Consider the following 18,696-nt stretch of genomic DNA (forward strand, 5'->3'; position numbering starts at 1 on the left):
TTCACATGGACAGTTGGTAGTGACCAATGACCAGTCATGTAATGAGAATGTGGTAATTACAACGTTGCACACAAGCATGGCTGCATGAGCCGCAAAAAAGCATAAAAAACTGAGGTGGGATGTCGCGACTCGCCCGTTGTTCGATTTGCAAGCGCTGCCACCATCACACGACAAACTTGCCCTCTGACATCACGCTGCCAGGAATCGTCGGGGCAACACGACTGGCTTTATGCACACAGCACGCGAATGTTGAGGGGGAGAGTGAGAGAGAGAGAGCCCGTCCGTGGTGGAAAAAGCACAAAAAGCGAAGAATATCTGCCATTCCGATTCGCATGCGGCTCCATCATGCATTCCGCACACACCCTCCTTCTACCAAGCATGTCATATACAGATTCGGCCATTTCCTGCACTCCCTCTCAACACTGCGAACATCTTTTTAGTTCCAGGTCCAGCTTCTCTATTAGGACAACTTGGGTTGGAATGTAGACGAAGGCAGTAATCGCCGGATCTGATGCACAATTCGTAGGTTACCAGAAGTCAAGTACGACCTCAGTTCCTCATTACAATCTGTTTCCTGGGTCTTCATATTGACACATCCTTTCAAACGCCGCATGAACATTCTATTGCCGTCAATACTACGTACTACCTATTACTTCGATCCAGCTCCAACTTGACCACGACAAGGCCCTTTCCACCATGGCACTCTTAAAGTACGCCATCGCCGTCCTGCCAGCTTGGTCCTCAGCAGCTGTTATTGCACCACAAGCCGACAGTGAGTAGTATTCTCACCATCCCACCACCTCCGTCTCCATCACTGCGTAGAACAACATGTAAATGGAAGGCACCTACCTGTCCACAGCTAACGATCATCCCTCCAGACTCATCGGCGTGTTACACCACGACCATTTTCGCGGTGGTGGCGTCTTCGGAGAACACGACCCCGGCAGCAACTAATAGTAGTAGTAGTAGCACAACTCTTCCCATGATGGTAACAGGAGTCAACGCAACAGGGACTGGTGGAGCAGCTCATGCCACCAACATCAACAACGGAACGAGCACATGGGCCCCAACCGTCGTCACGCCGACTATTGCTCCTGCTCCGAGTGATGGTGCCGCTGCCGACGAATTGAGCACGAGTCTCATGGCTGCTGTGGTGGCCTTTGGAGGCTTGACTTGGGCCTTTGCTGAACTTTGATGAGTGAGGTTGCTTGGGCGTATGGGAGAATGTCACGCAGCCTGATTCTTGACCGCGACTTGATACAGTCATGCTGTATCCTGCCCATCTACCAAAAAACGCCGTTTCCCAACCCACCTCAGGTCATAACATCATATAATCGTCATGGCGAAGGAGATCTTGGCCACTCTCTCGCCAAAAGTAGTATGTAGAACAGCTACGCTTGGGCCGGTCATTCATCCTTCTTGTCCTCTGCCAGGCTATCCCGGTCGCCATAGTTTCCCCAGATCCAATTGCTCCACCCTGCACTTCCCTTGGCGGGTGGTTCCAGCGGTGTTCGGTCACCTGCGCCATCTGTTCGTGGCCGGAAGTGCTCTGGGTCCGGCATCGTCTCGTAGCCGAGGTCCTCGAATTCAGACTCTGAGCGAGACCGGTGCATTTGGTCCTGTTCATTTGGAGCGAGGTATGGCTTGCGGGCGGCGGGGTTGCGAGGTGTTCCTGATCGTGGTTGCGAGCTCGATTGCCAGGCGCCCGGGGTGCTTTCGGCTTCAGCGTCAAAAGCTCGAAGCAACGTACTGAGCTTCTCGCGCTGCGCTCGAACGTAGGCGTCACGCTCGGAGCCCGTAAGGTGGGGTGGAATGAGAGTACCCGATGCAGATAGGTCACGGGCTTGTGCGTCTTGCGAGGAAGAGTCTGCGGAGGTGGTCTGCTGCAGGAGATTGCCAATCATGCCGAAGATGTCCGAAGTGCCTGTGGCAGGCAGAGCATCTCGGGCAGCGGGCATGGTAAAGCGATTGAAGAGCTGATTAGTGTAGCTAACATTTCTGCTCGGCGGCGGTGTAGGCCTTCTAGGCTCTTGTCCAAGTAATTGGGTTCTAACATACTCGATGACCATCTTGACCACGTCCAGGCCAGCTGTGCGTGCCTTCTCATGCCCATCGCTGATCATGTGATCGATTTGCCGCTCATGCTCTTCCAAGAATGGGTGAATGTAGGTCTGGTAGAGGAAGACGCAGCCCTGTTGGCCTGGCGAGACGAGGTACAGGTGCACGGCCAAACGGAGCCAACTGTAGAAGGGCACCCATGAGAGGATGAAGTCGAATTGGTTCTCGAGCAGGAGGAAGATGCTCAGCGTCGTCCAGTACATGAGCCATGGCGAGAGCACACCGGGGTCGGAGGTGCGTAGGGCCTTGTAGGAGAAGAAGATGGGGAGGGCGATGGAGAAGACGGAGCTGCGGGTGGGGGGACGTGATTAGCAGCGACACTGGGATGAATGTATCGACACGGAAGCGTACGTCAGGATGTCTGCAATGAAGCCAAACATGGCGACTGTATGGCGGTGGTATGGGGGTGAGAATGGGGTTATCCTCTCAGGAGGAGGAGTGGGCGTGTGGTGGTGGCGGTGGTGGTGGTATACTAAGGTCGAGGGCCGATAGAGTGTGTGTGACGAGTGTGTCACCGATCGCAACGCAAGCGCAACCGCCACCGCAGACGCGCGACGACTGTTTGAAGAACACGAGCAGGTGCCCCTCCCGCCGACCGTGACCTTCTACTACGAACTGTGACCATTGCACGTGCTCCGTTGTAGAACGACCACCTACTAGAATAGTCTATACCGTCCGATCTCGATCTCCCGCACGTGCTGCTGCTCCAGAGGGCGGCTTCGTGGATCACCCGTCCTCCCCGGCCACCTGAGACCTGGGCCAAGATGTGCATCTCCGTCCTGTCAACCGCCCACCCACACTATCCCTTCGTCCTCATCAGCAACCGAGACGAGTTCATCAACCGGCCCACGCTGAACGCGGACTGGTGGGATTCGCCTCATCGGCACGTTCTCGGTGGCCGCGATGCGCAACGCCAGGAACGGGGCACATGGCTCGGCATCACCAAGCAAGGTCGCATTGCCATACTCACCAACTTTCGCGAGGAGGGCATCGAGGTCAACAAGGACAAAAGTCGAGGCGCCATCACCAACTCCTACCTCTGCGTCGACCCCGACAGCCAGGAAACGGAAGAAGAATTTGTCCGACGACTGATTGACCAGGTCGGTATTCACGATGTCGGGGGCTTCACCCTCATCTTCGGCAAGCTCAGAAAGCCAAAACATACCCAAGAGGAAAACGCAGTACGTACATTGCTCCCTCCTTCGAACGCCGTGTCGAGACTGAACCTGTTGCGTGACCACCAGTCGCCCAATCTAGTTTCGCAGTTACCCAGTGTGCTGAAAGGTAGATCTACCGACGGCTCAGCCGCGGCAGGTCTCGCGGTCATCTCGAATCGCACGGAAACCGCAGATTCCCTGCAACGAGTGGCGGGCTGTATTGGAGAAACTCACGGCCTGAGCAACAGCCACTTCGGCGATGTGACTTGGCCCAAAGTGGTTCATGGCGAGATTCAGCTCGCCCAGACGATCAAAATGGACGTCATCAACGGCGGCAACGAGGAGAATTTCATCAGAGGACTGTTTGGCGTCTTGTGCATCGACCTGCTGCCGAAGCGGAAGGAGAATGAGAGCTGGGACGAATATGTTCGACATATGCGCGGCTCGATCCTGATACCGCCTGCGAAGGGCGAACAGGCGCAACATATGGCTGGCTATATCCCCGCTTCGACATCACTGAACGCATCTGCCGGCACCGACCAAGCCCCTACGCCCAATGGTGGACACCTGGCTGAGACGGCGTATGGCACTTCCAAACAGACTGTCATTTTGGTCAACAATCAAGGCAGAGTCATTTATGTGGAACGGAGCTTATATGATCAACACGGTACGCCCATACCGGAGGACCAGAGGGACCTCCGCTATGAATTCGATATCGAGGGCTGGTCGGACACCCCATAGGTAACTTGGTATGCATCTCGCATACACGACACTGATAGAGATACATTCTTCACTAGGAGCCAGTTATAATATCAGAGCTTGACAAATGAGAAGACAACACGACATTTTGATAAAGTGGCCATGTACACAGCCTCATGGTCAGGCGAGATAAATGGACTAATAAGCATATCGGCGGGAGACTGCTTTTTGTATCCTCGTTCTAGGGATTACGACATACTACTGTCGATCTAAATGTACTACATAGGGTATCGTCATCGTCTTCTTATTGCAACTCTTCAATACATGTAGCCACCGACGCCTAAAGCCTTTGTGATCGCCTTGAAGTCCGGAGTGCCCCAGCCAGTGGCAGCGTCCCACCCCTTCTTCGTGGGAAACCCACTCGTACCACAGCCTGTGACATTGCCGACGGTAATGTCGTTGTAGCCATTTCCCTGCCCCGAGTAGAGCAAAGGATTGAGAAAACCGAGTGGAGGTCGCCCAGCAGCGATGAGTGCGTCGTTGACATTGGTCAAAACCCCTGCAGCGATGGGCGAGGAGACACTTGTGCCATCGACGGCAACACTACGACCTTGATAATAGATCTGGAATCTGTACCCTTGCGCGGAGATGTCGGGATATGCACGACCATTGGGGTTGTAAAGGCCTTTGTTGAGAGAGCCGAGGGAGGCAAGGTAGGGCGGTACTGCGAGGGCCTAATGAGGTGTCAGTCTCAGTATACCTCATATTCAAAGTGCTAGGACGGATGGAAACGTACCTGGTAAGCGGGACGAGGAAAGTATTCAGAAAAACCTCCGCCAGCGACATATCCGTTGCCCTCATCGAACGCTACCCGCTCTGGAGAGAAATCTCTCGTGCCACCAACAGTCGTGACAAAAGGACAGGAAGCGGGGAAAGACGGGAGGAATTTGGTGGTATTCTTGCCATCATTCGACACGCAGAATCCTTCTTCTCCCACGCCTTGATCACCAGATGAGAAAAGCAAGGTGACGCCGCGAGCTCCCAGCTGAGCAAATTCCGAACACACTCGAATGGCATAGTTTCGAGGAACAGTCTGCTCATCATCACCATATGAGGTGGAAATGACGAATGGGACTTCCTTCTGCTTGAGAACATAGTCGAGCCAGGTGAGGTATGGCTCATTAGTGTTGGTGGGAGTAAAAAGATCCGGCGTGAATGGCGGTGAGCCTCCTGTGCTGTAGGATGTGAATCGTGTTGGGTACACGATACCTCCTACTGCCTGGACATCCAGGTTCGCCTCGACGCCTGGATCGAGCTGATTGTCTGCCGGGTTTGCGATGAGTTGTCTGCTGTATTGGTAGGTTGGATCAGAGCCTGGGCGCATGCTTGCCATGTAGAGATGAAAGTCGGCTGGAACGAGTCAGCCATTAGCAAGAGTCTCGGACACGATTCAACTACCACTGGGAAAGAAGTTCTTACCATCCGATGGTGTCTCGTTGAGGTAATTCGTAATGCCGACATAGTTCTTGAGCGGGGCTTTGGGGATGTAATCTACAGTGTTGTACAGTGTGCGCACGCATAAGCTGGAGACAGAGTTGGTCGGGTTGGCGCAAATGGCACTAATGTTTGCACTTGGTGCAGCCGCCGCGGCAACAGTGAGTCTGCTATTTGACACCTTGCTCACTGGCAGATCAAAATCGGCGATGTGGACTCCAGAACCGTGATGCTTTGGGTTTCCAAAATAGTTTGTTGGCTGGATCACGTCGATGTGGCCATGCAGCGAGCGTGGCAAGCTGTATTCTGTCGTTCGAACGACTTCGGCACCGTTCTCGTGGCGGTATTCGTGATACTCAGTGTTGAGAAGACTCTCGACTTTTGAGACCGGAAGGGCGATCGTGATCCAATCCTTTGGCGGGCTGTAGTGGAAATTGTCTGCAGAAATGCCGTGGCCCTAGGACAAAGTCAACAAGATTGCTTGAACGGTATGGTGTGATTTCAGACTCACCTGCAACCACGCCTCAACCGCAACAAGAGCATCCTCAGTCGGCGCAGTGAGTGCGTGAATGTCACTGGTTGACAGGTGCTGACCGTAGCGGGAGTGGCTAGGGTCGCTCACTTCGTACAGCTCTTTCTCAAGCTGATCGAACGAAGCTTGCTTCAATCCAATACGGAGAGTGACAGTGTGGTCCTGCAGTACGTTCAGTGAAAGGAGCAGTTGATCAGTCTCTACAATCTACTTACAGGACTTGGTTTGCCGGTTTGCTCCCATCCCGGGGGAACATAATGGGAGTTGTGTACAGCATAGTCGGATCTATCCTCCAGAGGCAGAGCCAGAACAACTGAGATGCCGCAGAGGGCAGCGACTGAAATGGACTTCATCATTGCTTGCATCGAGGAGTGCTCCAGCTGACACTACGTGGAATCGGGCGTACACAAGGTCGAATGCTCGAGCGAAGCAAGGGATGGGGTCGTCTTTATTATCATTATGGAGGATGCGAACCCGCGTCCGCGAGCTCGCTCGGCGTGTACCACTGCATGTTCGTTAATGATGTGCTTTCTCATTTTCCGATTGGGGCATAGTGGCAGAAGTTCGAGTGTGCGAACTGCCCCAATGAGAGAGCCGTGGTACTCGAATGCACAAAATCTACTGTGCTAGGATTAGACTTGTGCTGGTGTCATGCAGGTACAACGAGAGCTGGATGGACGGACCCAAAAGACCGGTACAAGCACTTGATTGCGAATACCTCTTACAGGCCATCGTGGACCCTTTCGACTGTCGATATTACCTCCTAGGTGTTTAAGGTATTTTGCGCCTCGTTTTCATACTGACACTGTGGTTCATTGGTATTCCTATTCTGAATGCACCATGGTCTTGCTGTAATCCATGGTACCGTAGGAGGTACATGTACCTGCGACGCAAAGATGATCTGGCAGTGTCACCAAGCCACCAAGCGGCAAGACGCCAATAGCCATCACAAGGCGCGCCACTAAACACCTTATCTTGTCCAAGGCCGACGCTCGATTTGCTTCTGCTGCATGTGCATGCTTAAATTTGCTTGCCTTCCTATTCTGGGTTGGACGCCGGTATACCCAGATTTGCACGCCTCTTCAAACTTTGCATCTTCTTGTTGCCAATCGTGTCCTCGGCCTTCGTTATCGCTCGCAATCTTGAAAACCTTCACAAAGGGCTGGTCCAATTTGAGAAGGTACCTGTCCTTGACATCTTGATGACCATATGTGTCGCCCATTTCCATTTTTCCGCATCAGCTTTCATGGATTACCCGGGTGCATGTATAAGGTACCTTATCAACGAGACGTGTCTGCATTTTTGATGTAGTCGTCTGTATCAATCGAAGTCTTGGTTTCGTTGCCGCTACTACGGTCAGCTAAGGTACCTGTACTTATCCGTGGCAAGCTCAGCAAAACTTCGGGTGAGGCACTGCAAAGAAATTTAAGGTGAAGAAGACATCTATAACTCACAGATGCCCTCATATTCTATACAACCAGTCGGGAATCCCATCCTGCAGCATCGATCCTCTATGAACAGCTTAATCCGTCTCCACACTCAGCTGTACACTCACGTCCCACCTCAGTCCACTCAGCCTCTTCTGCACCAGCTTTGTGACATTCTGTCGTATCCTCGTCAGGTCATCAGTCATTCCATATCCGCCCCTGCTCTTCCTGTACCTCAGCTTCAGATTCGCCATGCCACTGCCGTAGTGCACCTGCCAGAACCTCGCCTCGTCCACATTCGTGATGCTGGGATCGCAGTTGGCGACATCATCCGCAATGTCTCGCAACGCGTGTATGTCATCGGAAGGGCTTCGCGCTGACATGAGGAGCATGGAAGATAGTGATGTCCCCAGGCGGGCGCCCGTGAGTAACATGAATGTTGCCGTGACGACCGAGAGTGCAAAGTCAAACGCTGCGTAGTACTTCGTGGTGAAGAATGGTAGCGCAAGAATCGCGAGCGAGCAGGATAATGTGAGGAAATGCGATGGATTTCCCAGAATCTTGCCCCAGCCTGCTAGGAGTCCGACACGCATAGCTTTACCCATGCGAGCGTGGTTTTTCAATAGAACAGCAGAGACCAGCGTGCTGCCGATGGAGAGCAGACTGGCAAAGTCCACGTTTGCTGTTCCCACTCGTTCGTGCTCATGCGCAGAGTGAGCGACGTGCGTGCCTAGGTTTTCCAGCCAGTGCTGAATTCCATGGCTGATCACGTCCAATCCCATGAAACCAATGAATACCGCCATGCCGAATCCCGCCAACACATCCGCACGTTCCAACCCAAATGGATGCTTGATTGAGCTCCGCTTCCAGACTTCGAAATTTCCCATAACATCCACCACGACACATACTGTAGCGCCAGCAGCATCAAACAGGAGTAGCCTACTCAAAGCCGTCATGGCGAGTGATCCGGCTCCAGAAAATTGTACGTAGCCAGCAATCAGGAAATGACACATACACCAGATCAACCTCGTTGTCTGCTGTTTCGTCATGCTCCACCACGCTTCTTTCCTCGTCGGCATAGGCAGACTCGCGGGCACGGCAAGCGGCGTCCTACTCGCTTGTGGGGGCTTGAAAATACCTTCCATATGACTGGCATGAATGGAAGAATGCCTGTATTTGTGTCCTCGTCTTCCCACCAGCTTCTCGCTCCTCGTGCCACCGATACTCGTGATCGAGTTGCTTCGTTCATATTGCACCGGCGTGAAGTTGAACGGGTTCGTCACAGTCTGCCCAGTGGTATTGCTGTCGATGCTTCCAAATCCTCCATCGGTCGAGGCAGTCTGCGGCGTATTAGGACTGTACATCGTTCCAGACGGGCTCAAGCCCCCATTGATGCTAAACGTCGCGCTCTCTGGTGACAGCATAGAGGCAGTGGAATCGGTCTTGCCAGTCTCGGGTCCCAATCCCACATACTGCGCGTCCGCCGCCCTGCGCGCCGGACTGTCATTGATACCAGTCCTGAAATCGTAGTCGGGGTGTTCTTGTATGCTGGGCGCAAGACTGCTGGCGCTGTCGTTGTGCTGGTGGAGTCCAAGCCCTATTGTACCCGGACGAGGCTTCCAAGAAGATGTCGTCGGCGAGGGAGGCTCTTCTGGCAGAGGCGTAGGCGGCGTAGGCGTTCGTGGAGGGAGCGGGATGGGGAGATTGGAACTAGACATTGTGCTTGTCGATCAGGAGATCAAAAGGAACGTAGGGCTACCTCTAGAGCTAGAGATGGCATGCATATACATAGAGTCGCCGCTCAACACCGCTTTGACGATTCGTGTGGTTGAACGTTGCAAGGTGCGATACCGCACGTTTGTTTGTTTGTATGTGTGACCTTCACAGTCAGGGGAAGTGGTCGTTGGTCGAACGAACCAGAAATAATCGGTTCGGCTCGCGGACCGACGACGCTTGATGCCTGTCCATCCCACCTACCACTCCACTGGCACTCCAAGCCAACAGCTTCGACAGTCGAGGCTCAGCTCAGGACAAGACGAGGCAGCTCGACTATTCTTGTCGTCGTTTCCACTTACCTCTCAGATCGCGCGATAAGCACTTCGATCCGCGGTCGATCCTGTTGCGTCAGGTCAGGTCAGCCCAATGCTCCTGTGCTTAATAGGACAACATGCCCGAACCAAGAAGAGGCAGCGGCGACCGCCGTAGAATCACTGTCTCTGGACCTCTGCCCAATCTCGACGACGGCGGCGACGACGACGGTGACAATGTGCAGAAACCTTCCAGGGACAGTATGAAGTTCTCGAGGAGCTCACCTTCTACTCCCTCTTTGCCCGTGGAGCAGACGACAGCAGCAGCTTCGCCCGCCAAGCGCACCGAGCATAGACGAAGCGTGAGCACCCATCTTTTGGCCAAGCTCAACTTTCTGAATCGGCTGTCAGAGGACGACAGGCCACCTTCGAGGGAGAAAGAAAGCGAGGTCAAACCGCCAAAGAGTCCGCGCAGCAGCAAGAGCAGGAAGAGCATCGATGATGACGAGCCTGTCACGTCTCCTGTGTCGCCAGCGAAAGGCGATGGCGCTATGGCTGCTGTGCTGAAGGCCACAAAGTCGCGTAAGCGCAAAGGCTCGTTGAGAAAGACGGCGCTGCTCGGGACGAGAAGGCTGGTCACGGAGACGAGGGAGAGGCGGAATAGTGTTCTGCAACGCACCCCATCGCTGAAACTTGCACAGCAAGTACAGGCAGCACGCACGGACGACTATGGCGGCGAGCCCAAGCGGCCTCCTCTCCCGTCTCGAGATAGTAGCAGCACTACTTTGAGGAAGAACTTCAGTTACGAGAATGTCAACGCGGCGAGCAGCAATGATCGCGTGTGGCCTGAGCCTGCTGCAGTAACAACAGCACGGCTTTCGCTCCTGACAGATCACCGGTCTCAGCTCGAACAGCGCAAGGATGTAACAGAGCTCAAGAGCCCACTCGACTTGAAGAGCTCTATTAGCAATGCCAGTTATGCTAGCACCACCGACGATGATGATATGCTTACATTTGGTCGATCAGCTAACAGCTACATCGCCCAACAAAAGCCTCTATCGTCAACTACCTCGAGCTACTTTCCTGAGGCGTCCATCTCCCGCCGACCCAGTCACCAGAGCAGGAAGCACTCCCGCTCGCCGCTATCACAAAATCTGACCTCTGCGCTGTCCACTTTCCCTGCATCACCCTTAGCACTGGAACCCCACGATTACACGGAGACAGAATACTGGGGCTGGGTGATCTTGGTTGTCACGTGGTTGATTTTTACTGTTGGCATGGGAAGCTGTTTGGAGATCTGGAGCTGGGCATGGGATGTGGGAGAAACACCGTATGCTCCGCCTGAGCTAGAAGATGATCCTACCTTGCCGATTGTAGGCTACTATCCGGCGCTGATCGTGTTAACGGGAGTGGTGGCGTGGGCCTGGATTACGGTTGCTTGGGTTGGCATGAAGTACTTTAGGCATGCAAAGATTGAAGTGTGACAGTTGGCGCATGATGTGGGCTGTGAGATGACCAGGATGTATCGGGACTACCATGCTCCCTCCATAACGTTGGCTCATCGTTGGTACACATCGTCGAGCATGGCGGGATTCTACGAGAGCGTGATACCAAGAGTACTAATGAGTGGAGAACTTTGGAAGGGCTAGAGTCGTACAGTCCTCGCTGCCGATGGGACTTGGAGGAGACATCGTCTGCCAACTCGGGTCTGTAAATGTCGAACTGCCTGGAGGCGGGCCTTGTCTTGACTGAATTTGATACGAGTCTCCCGATACTCTCATATCCGTCATATACAAGATCTCTTCACATTTCCCGCAATCCCATACCACTCAGTAAACCTAAACTGGCGCTTCGTCGCATGGCTCTTGCATAAGGTCTGTGGCTCCGGGTTGTATGTCGTCGCGAACGCAGTCCAGACACGAATCATCTCTTCCTATAACAAGCCTCTCAGACATGGATGGTCACTGCCGCCAGGATGAGCACGCATTGCCTACAACTCCCGTCCAGTGCAGCCATTCTTTGGTATTCTTTTCTTCGTGAGATGGGATGGTACCTAGGTAAGCTTACGGTTGTCTCTTGTGAAATTGCAATGAGACGCGCGACGATGGGGATGTATAGTGAGATCTGGGGCGATGTTCATAGTCAGTGCCAGCCATCTCTCAAGGCAACTGGAGGTGCGTGGTTACAAATCTTACGCATCGTGTCTGGACTGAAGAGAATGGAACTGGGGGCTGTTTTGCTTGGTATCTGCTGCAGCTGCTGTATAGGCTCAAACAAGAAAATGCTACCATAACATCTCCACATGCGCGATGGGCGGCAAATCTCCCTCCACATCAGGCACTGTGGCTGTTGCAGAATTGTGGAGGGGCCGTTTGTGCCAGTAAGCCACAAAGCTTTGCGCGGCGTCCTCGGTGTGGAAGCCGACAATGAAGACGTTCCCGGGCGTGCGCCGCAATTGTTGCTTCTCGCCCATGGTTTCAGAGCTCTCTCGCCGTCTACTACGGGATGATTCATGCGCGCTGTCATCGACAGCCCCATCGGCGTTCCTCCGTGCCCATGCAGAATCACTCAAGGCTCCAGGTGACGCACGTGGACCCCACGACGTAATTTGAACATGGTACTTGTCACCGCCCGACCAGGTGAGATTGCGTAGCTTCCCAGTCTGGAGCATGAGATGCCTGAGGGCATTTACCTGCAGTTGCGGTCCCTCCATCGTCAAGCGAGCTTCGAAAGGCATCTTGTCCTTGCGAGAAACAAGGCTTTTGTAGCCCCCGTGGTCTATAATTGATTGCACAACGGGCGTGAAAGGAGGCCGGAGTAGACGCAGTTCCAGCTTCTGGCGTGGCGGTACAAGGGCATAGGCCTCGATTGCGGCGTGAGCGTCGAGTCCTTCAATCATGTAGCCAGGTGGGGGCGGTATTGGAGAAGTATTTGATGTGGGAGTATGGATAGCAGCCAGCTTATGGATACGGGTAGCGTGAGTGCGGTACGTGTCAGCGCCCAAGCCAGTCGAGAACAGAATGAAGTAGTAATTGAGGTGCTCCAGCGTGCTCAAGTCTCGTCCAGGAACAACCTGGAGGATATCACCCTCCTGCAAAGTCCATCCTTCGATATGCCGGCCTTGTGGGATCAAGCGCCTGAAGTCTTCCACAGTCAGGTTCTTGCTTGCATTGCGAAGCACGAGCACAGCAGTCCCTGGTTGGTCCACTTCGATTTGTGATCGCCTCGCCCTCTCCGACGCGTGTAGTCTGGCTTCACCGTCCGCTCTGTTCGGCCGCAATGAAAGTTGTTCCGTCTCTTTCACACTCTTCGGCGGGAGTGGTCCGAGAGGGAGTCGCGGGATCTCGCGAGTTGCCTTTTGTTGTTCCTCGTACCGCTTCGTCTCCTCGGGGAACAGCTGCTCGATCAGCGACACCTTTCTGCCATCATCGCTGAGGAGCCGCCGGGCGCGTGTTGCTTTGGCGCAGCAGGGCGGGAACGCAATGCGCAGAGACACTCGGCGCGCGCTGAGCATCAATCAGTGGCATTGAGTGAGGAATGTGGTAAAGCGAGCATAGGGTAGGTAATGGAACCCGTCCTCAAACCTCGAAACCTTCCATTCAGTGAGCCTGAGTAAGGTACCCGCTTCTGTCCACGGCGGCGCGGGGGTCCCGTCGTTTAGCTTGGCCCGGGCCCGATCCAACGGCCAAAAGTCGTGGCATGCTAGTAAATGACAACGAAAAGTGAATTAATATTGCGCGACGGATGCAGTAAAAGCGCGCTGTCCTCGCAACGGAGCGGCTTCTCGGGAGGAGACGGGAGCAGAAAAGATGTCGACAGCGACAGCGACGTCCTCGAGACCCAGTCGGGACACCAACCCACCCCCCGGCAGGATGGACGCCTCACATGTTGTCGTGCGACTGCAACAGTCCAAGGGCCTCCAGGATGCCTTTCGTGTTCATCTGCTCCCCGAGAGTCTGACCGATGCTGGACTCAAGCTCAACGATCTGTGCCACATCATCAGCGAGGACGGAAATACCACCGGCTATGGCATTGCCTGGAGAGCAGAAGACAAAATGGGCAGCAGACCCAAACTGCGACCGGCCAAGATGTCGGAGACGTTTCGAGACCTCTACGACTTCAAAGATGGCTCCAAAGTGCGAGTCACACGCACTGAAACGAAGCTGTATCCCGCCGACAAGATCGTCCTTTACGACGTCACGCCTGAAGGGCATAACAAGCCCGATGCGGTGGACGAGACCAATTGGGAGTGGAGAATCGGCTCCTTGTTTGGTAAGTAAAGTTGTTCTGCAGAGCACACTGGCCAGGCTGACGTGTGGTAGAGGAGTCTGACGCATTGGCTCCTGGTGTTTCTTTTGAAGTTGTGGGCGCCAAAAAGTTTCGACGACGTTTTCACGTGGAATCTATCGAATCTGCCATTGCTCCGACCATAGATGCCAACTGCTTATATCGTGTTAGAAGAGGAACCGTGATTACTTTGCCTGGCGGCACCAGCACCAGACCCAATACGGCGAGCAGTGTTGGCCAGTTTTCCACCAGCGGCATCAATCACGCCGTCCAGCTCCCTGGCCGCAATGGAGACACGGCCCCTTTCCACGGACACACTCGCCATGGAATTGATACACATCGAATTGGTGGCCTGCTTGAACAGATCCAACGACTGAATAGGCAGATCAGACGTCTTCTCGATACTGCTTTTGATATCAACTACTTTGGTTCTGGAATTGCCAATCCTGCCGTGTTGCTCCACGGCTATCAAGGCTGTGGCAAAACCACATTGCTCGATGCTATTGCCGAAAGTGGCTTCCGCAAAGTCTTTCGTCTCAAGCGTCAAGTCTTGGTCAGCGGCACCCTCAGCAAAGGACGAACAGAAATACAAGACACGTTCCAAGAAGCCGTTCTACCTGCCAATCAACCATCCCTCATTGTGATTGACGACCTGGACAAGCTCGCATCCGCCGATGACGACAAGTTCTCCGACACGCTCCTCGAACAGATCAAACAGGCGAGAAGCAGCCGAGTGATGATTGTCGCTGCATGCAGGTCTCTTGCGAGTCTTCCCGACACGCTCGTCCGAGCCGACGGCTTCTCCAAGCATATCGAGATCCCCATTCCGGATGTCACTGCTCGTCAACAGATCTCAGACGTGCTGTGTCAGAAGCTGGATCTCGTCAAGAGCAACATACCGCAGCAGATCGCGTCGCGGACACATGGTTTCACGGGCGATGATCTGAAACAGCTGTACATCCAAGCTGTAGAATGTGCTCTCGATCGTGCGGAGCGACACTCTGCAGACCGAGACTCAGACATTCTGCCCGGACTTCCCACCTACAGTGAAGCCAATGGTCTTTCCGAAAGTGCTTTCCATCCCAGCAGTACCACCGCTGTATATGACATCAAACTAGAAGATTTCGACCGAGCCCTAACGAGTATCGTCCCTACAGCTCTGCGCGAAGTCTTCACCGACAAGCCCAAAGTCAAATGGAGCGACATAGGCGGCTCAGACAAAGTCCGAGATTCCTTCGACCACATCATCGGCCAACAACAACAACACAAAGCGCTCTTTGCCGAATTCCGCCGCAAACCCGAAAAAGGTGTCCTCCTCTACGGACCACCAGGATGTTCCAAAACCTTGACCGCCCAAGCCGTAGCGACGAGTTACAAATTCAATTTCATCTCCATCAAAGGCGCCGAACTCATCAGTAAATACGTCGGCGACTCGGAAGCTCGCGTGCGCGAAGTCTTTCAAAAAGCCAAAACTGCCGCTCCTTGCGTCATCTTCTTCGACGAAATCGATGCTATTGCCGCCTCTCGCGACGAGGGCAGCCAGAGTGGTTTGAATGTGTTGACTACACTCTTGACGGAAATGGATGGGTTCGAGGCATTGAAGGATGTGTTTATCCTCGCGGCCACGAATAAACCCGAAGCGCTCGATCCTGCTTTGATGAGACCGGGTCGCTTCGACTCGCATGTATACCTGGGCCCTCCCAACATTGCGGCGCGACAGGACATTTTCCGCATTGCTTGCGATGGCGTCCCGCTGGCCGAGTCGGTGAAATTCGCCAGTTTGGCGGGACTGACAGATGGATATTCGGGTGCAGAAATTGTCAGAATTTGTGATGTGGCCAAGGACCTGACCATGAGGAGAATCGGCTTGGCAGAGCCGGGCTCACGTCACATTACCATGGACGAGTTCAAGGCCGCCATTCGTGAGGTGAAAAAGGGCATTACCAAGGAGATGCTGGATGCGTATGCAAAGTTTGCTACTCGTGGCGACGCTGTATAATCTCTAGGTGGTGCTCTCTGCGTCTTCGCAGGCCACGCCGCTACACTCGTAGGTTGCGCAGAGGTCTTTCATCCTATGCGAAAACTTCGTCTTCCAATCCCACCCTGTCGATATTCTTACAACCAAAGTACCCGCTTGAACGCTGCAAATCTTGAAATCTAATCCATAAACAATCACAGCCATGTGATCTATTGCATAACCGCCTTGCATGCTACAGCCTCTGCTGTCATTGGCCATGACTCAGCGGTCGCAAAGGAGCGCAGCCATATGCGGGACTACTGGACGACCGATAGCTCAGCTGCAAGTCTTCGAGTCCGAGCCACTAATTTAGTTGCGTGCTGCTTTCTCAACAATCCCTCAACTTCTTTCGACAACTCGCGTTGCGAAAGGTGTTCTCTCGTCCATGGTAGAGTATCCAGAATCGTCCCCCTCCTGCACTCGGATTCGAACAATCGAGAGTCTTGACTCTCGGTGTCGTGGGTTTTCGGGTAGAAACGGCACGACGCCATCAACATGGTGGTGCTCGCCACTCTTTTTCCTGTTAATGAAGAACGCCTGCAATGTACCAATCAGAGCAACAAGTGCTGATGCCCACCAGGCAATTGCCGTGAGCTCCATTTTCATGCCGGTACTGTAAAGGAGTCCTGCGATTGGCGATGCCACACATCTGGCCCCAGCGCCAACAGATGCTGCTAGTCCGTTGATCTTCCCGAAGCAACGAGGGCTTGGCGAAGCTTCCTTGATCAAGATAAGCAGCACCGGGAATGCGATAATGGAAAAGAAGTTCCGCACGGCCAGAGCACCATAAATGCCGGGGTAAAGCCAGTTCTCTGGGAGTAGGGCCAGGTATGGAACGATAAAGTATGCGATGGGATGTCCGATTGCAGTCATCAGGAATGCTCGCCAAGCTCCAAGCCAGCTGACTACCAAAGGAAAGATCAGAGCCTGAACAACAAGCGCTATGATGCCATTGAAGCTCATGATGACACCGGTATCTCGCACACTCAGGCCAAGACCACCAGCAAGAGCATTGTGTCGTGAGGCGACTGGAGCGATAATCGCTCTCATGATTCGACCACCAGAGGGCACGCGCTCATCTTGGAAGAAGATCGGCATCAGATGATCGTATGTCATGGAGTGATATGTGAATATGCCCAGAGCCACAGTCAGCAATATGACGCGCTTAGTGAAGACCTTCGAATCGTCTGTCCGACTGTGCTGACTTGGCGTTCGACTCGTCCCGTCTGGTTTCAGGTCCCACTCTTCTTCTACTGCTTCCTCATCAACGGCATTGAAAGTGCCGTAGCTTTCGTGGGTGAGAGTAGCACCCGACGTGGTCAAACCTGCCTGAGCGGGCAACATTGGTGTCTCGGCACTTGATTCCTGTAGCTGCTGGGGCGTACTCCATGGTTGCATGTCCGGATGAGTCTCGACCAGCAGAAAGTAACCAGCGATGACTGACACCAGCATCAGTGCAGAGCAGATCAGGTTTGGCAGTAGGTACGGGAACTTGTCGAATATGCCGCCTTTGTGGAAGAACTGTGGGTAGGTTTCGACAGGCTCTGCAAAGACACCTCCGATCGATGGTCCTAATATCGTTCCGACACTCCAAACAAACGGCATTACGGCGTAAGCTTTCGCTGATGACTGTCAACACTCGCATCCAAATGTTTCGCGCTCTGCTCTCAATCACTTACGTTCGTGCTTTGGATTGACCACAATCTCTCCCACCATGGTTTGTATGACACCAACGTTACCATTCAATGCACCTGCGAGGCAGCGGCCAAGCAAAGCAATCCAGAAGTTGGGTGCAAAGCCTACCACGAGCAGAGAAGCGATGGTACCGATGCATCCCATAAGGACAACTGGTTTGCGGCCATACCTATCACTCACACCACCCCAGAAGCTACAAACTCAGCACAACTACCTCTTTTATGATGCGGATCGCAACACTTACTAGCAGAAGAGAGTTTCGGTGAGAGACATTGCCGAGATGAGGATCCCGGCGTAAAAGGACGCATTGCTCTTGTCTCCAACATTGAAGTGGAGAACGAGTTTCCATGCCCAAGGGAATATCGATGTGATGGCGATTGGCTCTGAGAGTCGTACCAATGCTGTTTAGGTACAGGTATCAGTGCATTATGATCGGAGCGCTGAGAAGATGTGATGCAACACCTACCCAGGAGAAACAGTTGTGTAGTGGGAAACTTGTTGGGGTCTCGAAGAGAGGCGGTTCTTGTTTGTGTTAACACCATACTGCAAGGAATGACTCCGATCTTACGTCGACCCTCGCACACTGCCGACACCAGCCGACACCAACAGCGCGTTGGTGCAGAAGTGTTGTGTATTTGGATTCCGTGACAACACGATCGCCGGGTATGCTCTTCGTCGCTGATGATGATCGAGGGCGGAAGGCAATCACCCAGATGGCTGGTGTGAGAGATGTGGAGATGTCTTGGATCGAGTGGAGGTGGCTGTGGAAGCGGAGGTGGTAGTGGGAGTGGTAGTGAGATTGGAGTTGGAAGTGAAGGTGGAGGTGGAAGTAAGAAGAAGGCGGCGGTCACTGCGGAAACCGAAGAGAAAGCGAGTGGAAGAGAGAGAGAGAGAGATAAAACTGCCTCAGCCCGCGTTCGTGAGAGCTCTAGAATAGTCCTAGCGCATGTGGGGGGTCTTGCTCTGTCTTGGCTCCATTCATTCGTTCGGACTTGCCACTCACTCTTCACGAGACGGGAAGGTACGATGCAGCACTAAGGTACCTCCTACCTCCTTCCCACATATGTACTTTTGAAACAATGACACAAATGAGAACCATGGAAAGTAAAGATCTCTGCGACTGCTGCTGCTGCTCAACGTCTCACACTGCCGTACAGCACAACACCTGTAACCGCAACTCCCACATGGAGGTCGTGCATCTCAGGCATTTTTAAGGTTCCGCCCACGTCACCGACAGGTCCTT

General features: G+C 53.6%; 9 protein-coding genes across 9 annotated transcripts; 4 read left to right on the forward strand and 5 right to left on the reverse strand.

Annotated features, from left to right (window-relative positions):
- Nucleotides 1-606: 606 nt before the first annotated feature.
- Nucleotides 607-1,195, forward strand: SEPMUDRAFT_134451 (uncharacterized protein; the record flags this gene model as incomplete). Its single annotated transcript, XM_016902645.1, has 2 exons — nucleotides 607-772; nucleotides 879-1,195. Exons 1-2 carry the CDS (start codon nucleotides 697-699, stop codon nucleotides 1,193-1,195), a joined length of 393 nt encoding a protein of 130 aa, XP_016759392.1. The 5' UTR covers nucleotides 607-696.
- SEPMUDRAFT_150245 (uncharacterized protein) lies at nucleotides 607-2,514 on the reverse strand. The gene is made up of 2 exons (XM_016906044.1): nucleotides 850-2,514; nucleotides 607-726 (listed from the first exon to the last, which is right to left on the reverse strand). Exon 1 carries the CDS (start codon nucleotides 2,319-2,321, stop codon nucleotides 1,407-1,409), a length of 915 nt encoding a protein of 304 aa, XP_016759391.1. The 5' UTR covers nucleotides 2,322-2,514; the 3' UTR covers nucleotides 607-726; nucleotides 850-1,406.
- Nucleotides 2,515-2,882: 368 nt separating this feature from the next.
- On the forward strand, nucleotides 2,883-4,016 carry SEPMUDRAFT_48168 (DUF833 domain protein; the record flags this gene model as incomplete). The annotated part of the gene is made up of 2 exons (XM_016909058.1): nucleotides 2,883-3,303; nucleotides 3,424-4,016. 2 exons carry the CDS (start codon nucleotides 2,883-2,885, stop codon nucleotides 4,014-4,016), a joined length of 1,014 nt encoding a protein of 337 aa, XP_016759393.1.
- A 275-nt stretch (nucleotides 4,017-4,291) lies between these two features.
- SEPMUDRAFT_48395 (tripeptidyl-peptidase 1 precursor) lies at nucleotides 4,292-6,353 on the reverse strand (the record flags this gene model as incomplete). The annotated part of the gene is made up of 5 exons (XM_016909064.1): nucleotides 4,292-4,708; nucleotides 4,771-5,384; nucleotides 5,454-5,925; nucleotides 5,980-6,162; nucleotides 6,216-6,353. The coding sequence occupies 5 exons, from the start codon at nucleotides 6,351-6,353 to the stop codon at nucleotides 4,292-4,294; spliced, it is 1,824 nt and encodes a 607-aa protein (XP_016759394.1).
- A 587-nt stretch (nucleotides 6,354-6,940) lies between these two features.
- SEPMUDRAFT_150248 (uncharacterized protein) lies at nucleotides 6,941-9,272 on the reverse strand. The gene is made up of 2 exons (XM_016906045.1): nucleotides 7,455-9,272; nucleotides 6,941-7,374 (listed from the first exon to the last, which is right to left on the reverse strand). The coding sequence occupies exon 1, from the start codon at nucleotides 9,143-9,145 to the stop codon at nucleotides 7,523-7,525; it is 1,623 nt and encodes a 540-aa protein (XP_016759395.1). The 5' UTR covers nucleotides 9,146-9,272; the 3' UTR covers nucleotides 6,941-7,374; nucleotides 7,455-7,522.
- A 217-nt stretch (nucleotides 9,273-9,489) lies between these two features.
- Nucleotides 9,490-11,268, forward strand: SEPMUDRAFT_150249 (uncharacterized protein). The gene has a single exon (XM_016906046.1). It carries the CDS (start codon nucleotides 9,595-9,597, stop codon nucleotides 10,936-10,938), a length of 1,344 nt encoding a protein of 447 aa, XP_016759396.1. The 5' UTR covers nucleotides 9,490-9,594; the 3' UTR covers nucleotides 10,939-11,268.
- Nucleotides 11,269-11,682: 414 nt separating this feature from the next.
- Nucleotides 11,683-12,990, reverse strand: SEPMUDRAFT_150250 (uncharacterized protein). Its single transcript, XM_016906047.1, has one exon. The coding sequence runs from the start codon at nucleotides 12,966-12,968 to the stop codon at nucleotides 11,739-11,741; it is 1,230 nt and encodes a 409-aa protein (XP_016759397.1). The 5' UTR covers nucleotides 12,969-12,990; the 3' UTR covers nucleotides 11,683-11,738.
- Nucleotides 12,991-13,321: 331 nt separating this feature from the next.
- SEPMUDRAFT_126849 (AAA-domain-containing protein) lies at nucleotides 13,322-18,549 on the forward strand. The gene is made up of 5 exons (XM_016902106.1): nucleotides 13,322-13,726; nucleotides 13,777-17,380; nucleotides 17,438-17,646; nucleotides 17,698-17,854; nucleotides 17,920-18,549. The coding sequence occupies exons 1-2, from the start codon at nucleotides 13,327-13,329 to the stop codon at nucleotides 15,738-15,740; spliced, it is 2,364 nt and encodes a 787-aa protein (XP_016759398.1). The 5' UTR covers nucleotides 13,322-13,326; the 3' UTR covers nucleotides 15,741-17,380; nucleotides 17,438-17,646; nucleotides 17,698-17,854; nucleotides 17,920-18,549.
- Nucleotides 13,322-18,549, reverse strand: SEPMUDRAFT_68739 (MFS general substrate transporter). Its single transcript, XM_016909837.1, has 5 exons — nucleotides 17,920-18,549; nucleotides 17,698-17,854; nucleotides 17,438-17,646; nucleotides 13,777-17,380; nucleotides 13,322-13,726 (listed from the first exon to the last, which is right to left on the reverse strand). The coding sequence occupies exons 1-4, from the start codon at nucleotides 17,993-17,995 to the stop codon at nucleotides 16,098-16,100; spliced, it is 1,725 nt and encodes a 574-aa protein (XP_016759399.1). The 5' UTR covers nucleotides 17,996-18,549; the 3' UTR covers nucleotides 13,322-13,726; nucleotides 13,777-16,097.
- Nucleotides 18,550-18,696: the final 147 nt, after the last annotated feature.

This window comes from Sphaerulina musiva (assembly GCF_000320565.1).
Source record: "Sphaerulina musiva SO2202 unplaced genomic scaffold SEPMUscaffold_7, whole genome shotgun sequence".
Classification (NCBI taxonomy): Eukaryota; Fungi; Ascomycota; class Dothideomycetes; order Mycosphaerellales; family Mycosphaerellaceae; genus Sphaerulina; species Sphaerulina musiva.

Bases quoted from the DNA above. Each gene is read 5' to 3' on its own strand.
- SEPMUDRAFT_150245 (XM_016906044.1), bottom strand. From the start codon at position 2,321: ATGTACTGGACGACGCTGAGCATCTTCCTCCTGCTCGAGAACCAATTC.
- SEPMUDRAFT_150248 (XM_016906045.1), bottom strand. From the start codon at position 9,145: ATGTCTAGTTCCAATCTCCCCATCCCGCTCCCTCCACGAACGCCTACG.
- SEPMUDRAFT_150249 (XM_016906046.1), top strand. From the start codon at position 9,595: ATGCCCGAACCAAGAAGAGGCAGCGGCGACCGCCGTAGAATCACTGTC.
- SEPMUDRAFT_150250 (XM_016906047.1), bottom strand. From the start codon at position 12,968: ATGCTCAGCGCGCGCCGAGTGTCTCTGCGCATTGCGTTCCCGCCCTGC.
- SEPMUDRAFT_126849 (XM_016902106.1), top strand. From the start codon at position 13,327: ATGGACGCCTCACATGTTGTCGTGCGACTGCAACAGTCCAAGGGCCTC. The intron at 13,727-13,776 runs GTAAGTAAAGTT...GACGTGTGGTAG, and splicing joins GAGAATCGGCTCCTTGTTTG to AGGAGTCTGACGCATTGGCT.
- SEPMUDRAFT_68739 (XM_016909837.1), bottom strand. From the start codon at position 17,995: ATGGTGTTAACACAAACAAGAACCGCCTCTCTTCGAGACCCCAACAAG. The intron at 17,855-17,919 runs GTAGGTGTTGCA...GTACCTAAACAG, and splicing joins TACACAACTGTTTCTCCTGG to CATTGGTACGACTCTCAGAG. The intron at 17,381-17,437 runs GTAAGTGATTGA...GACAGTCATCAG, and splicing joins GGTCAATCCAAAGCACGAAC to CGAAAGCTTACGCCGTAATG.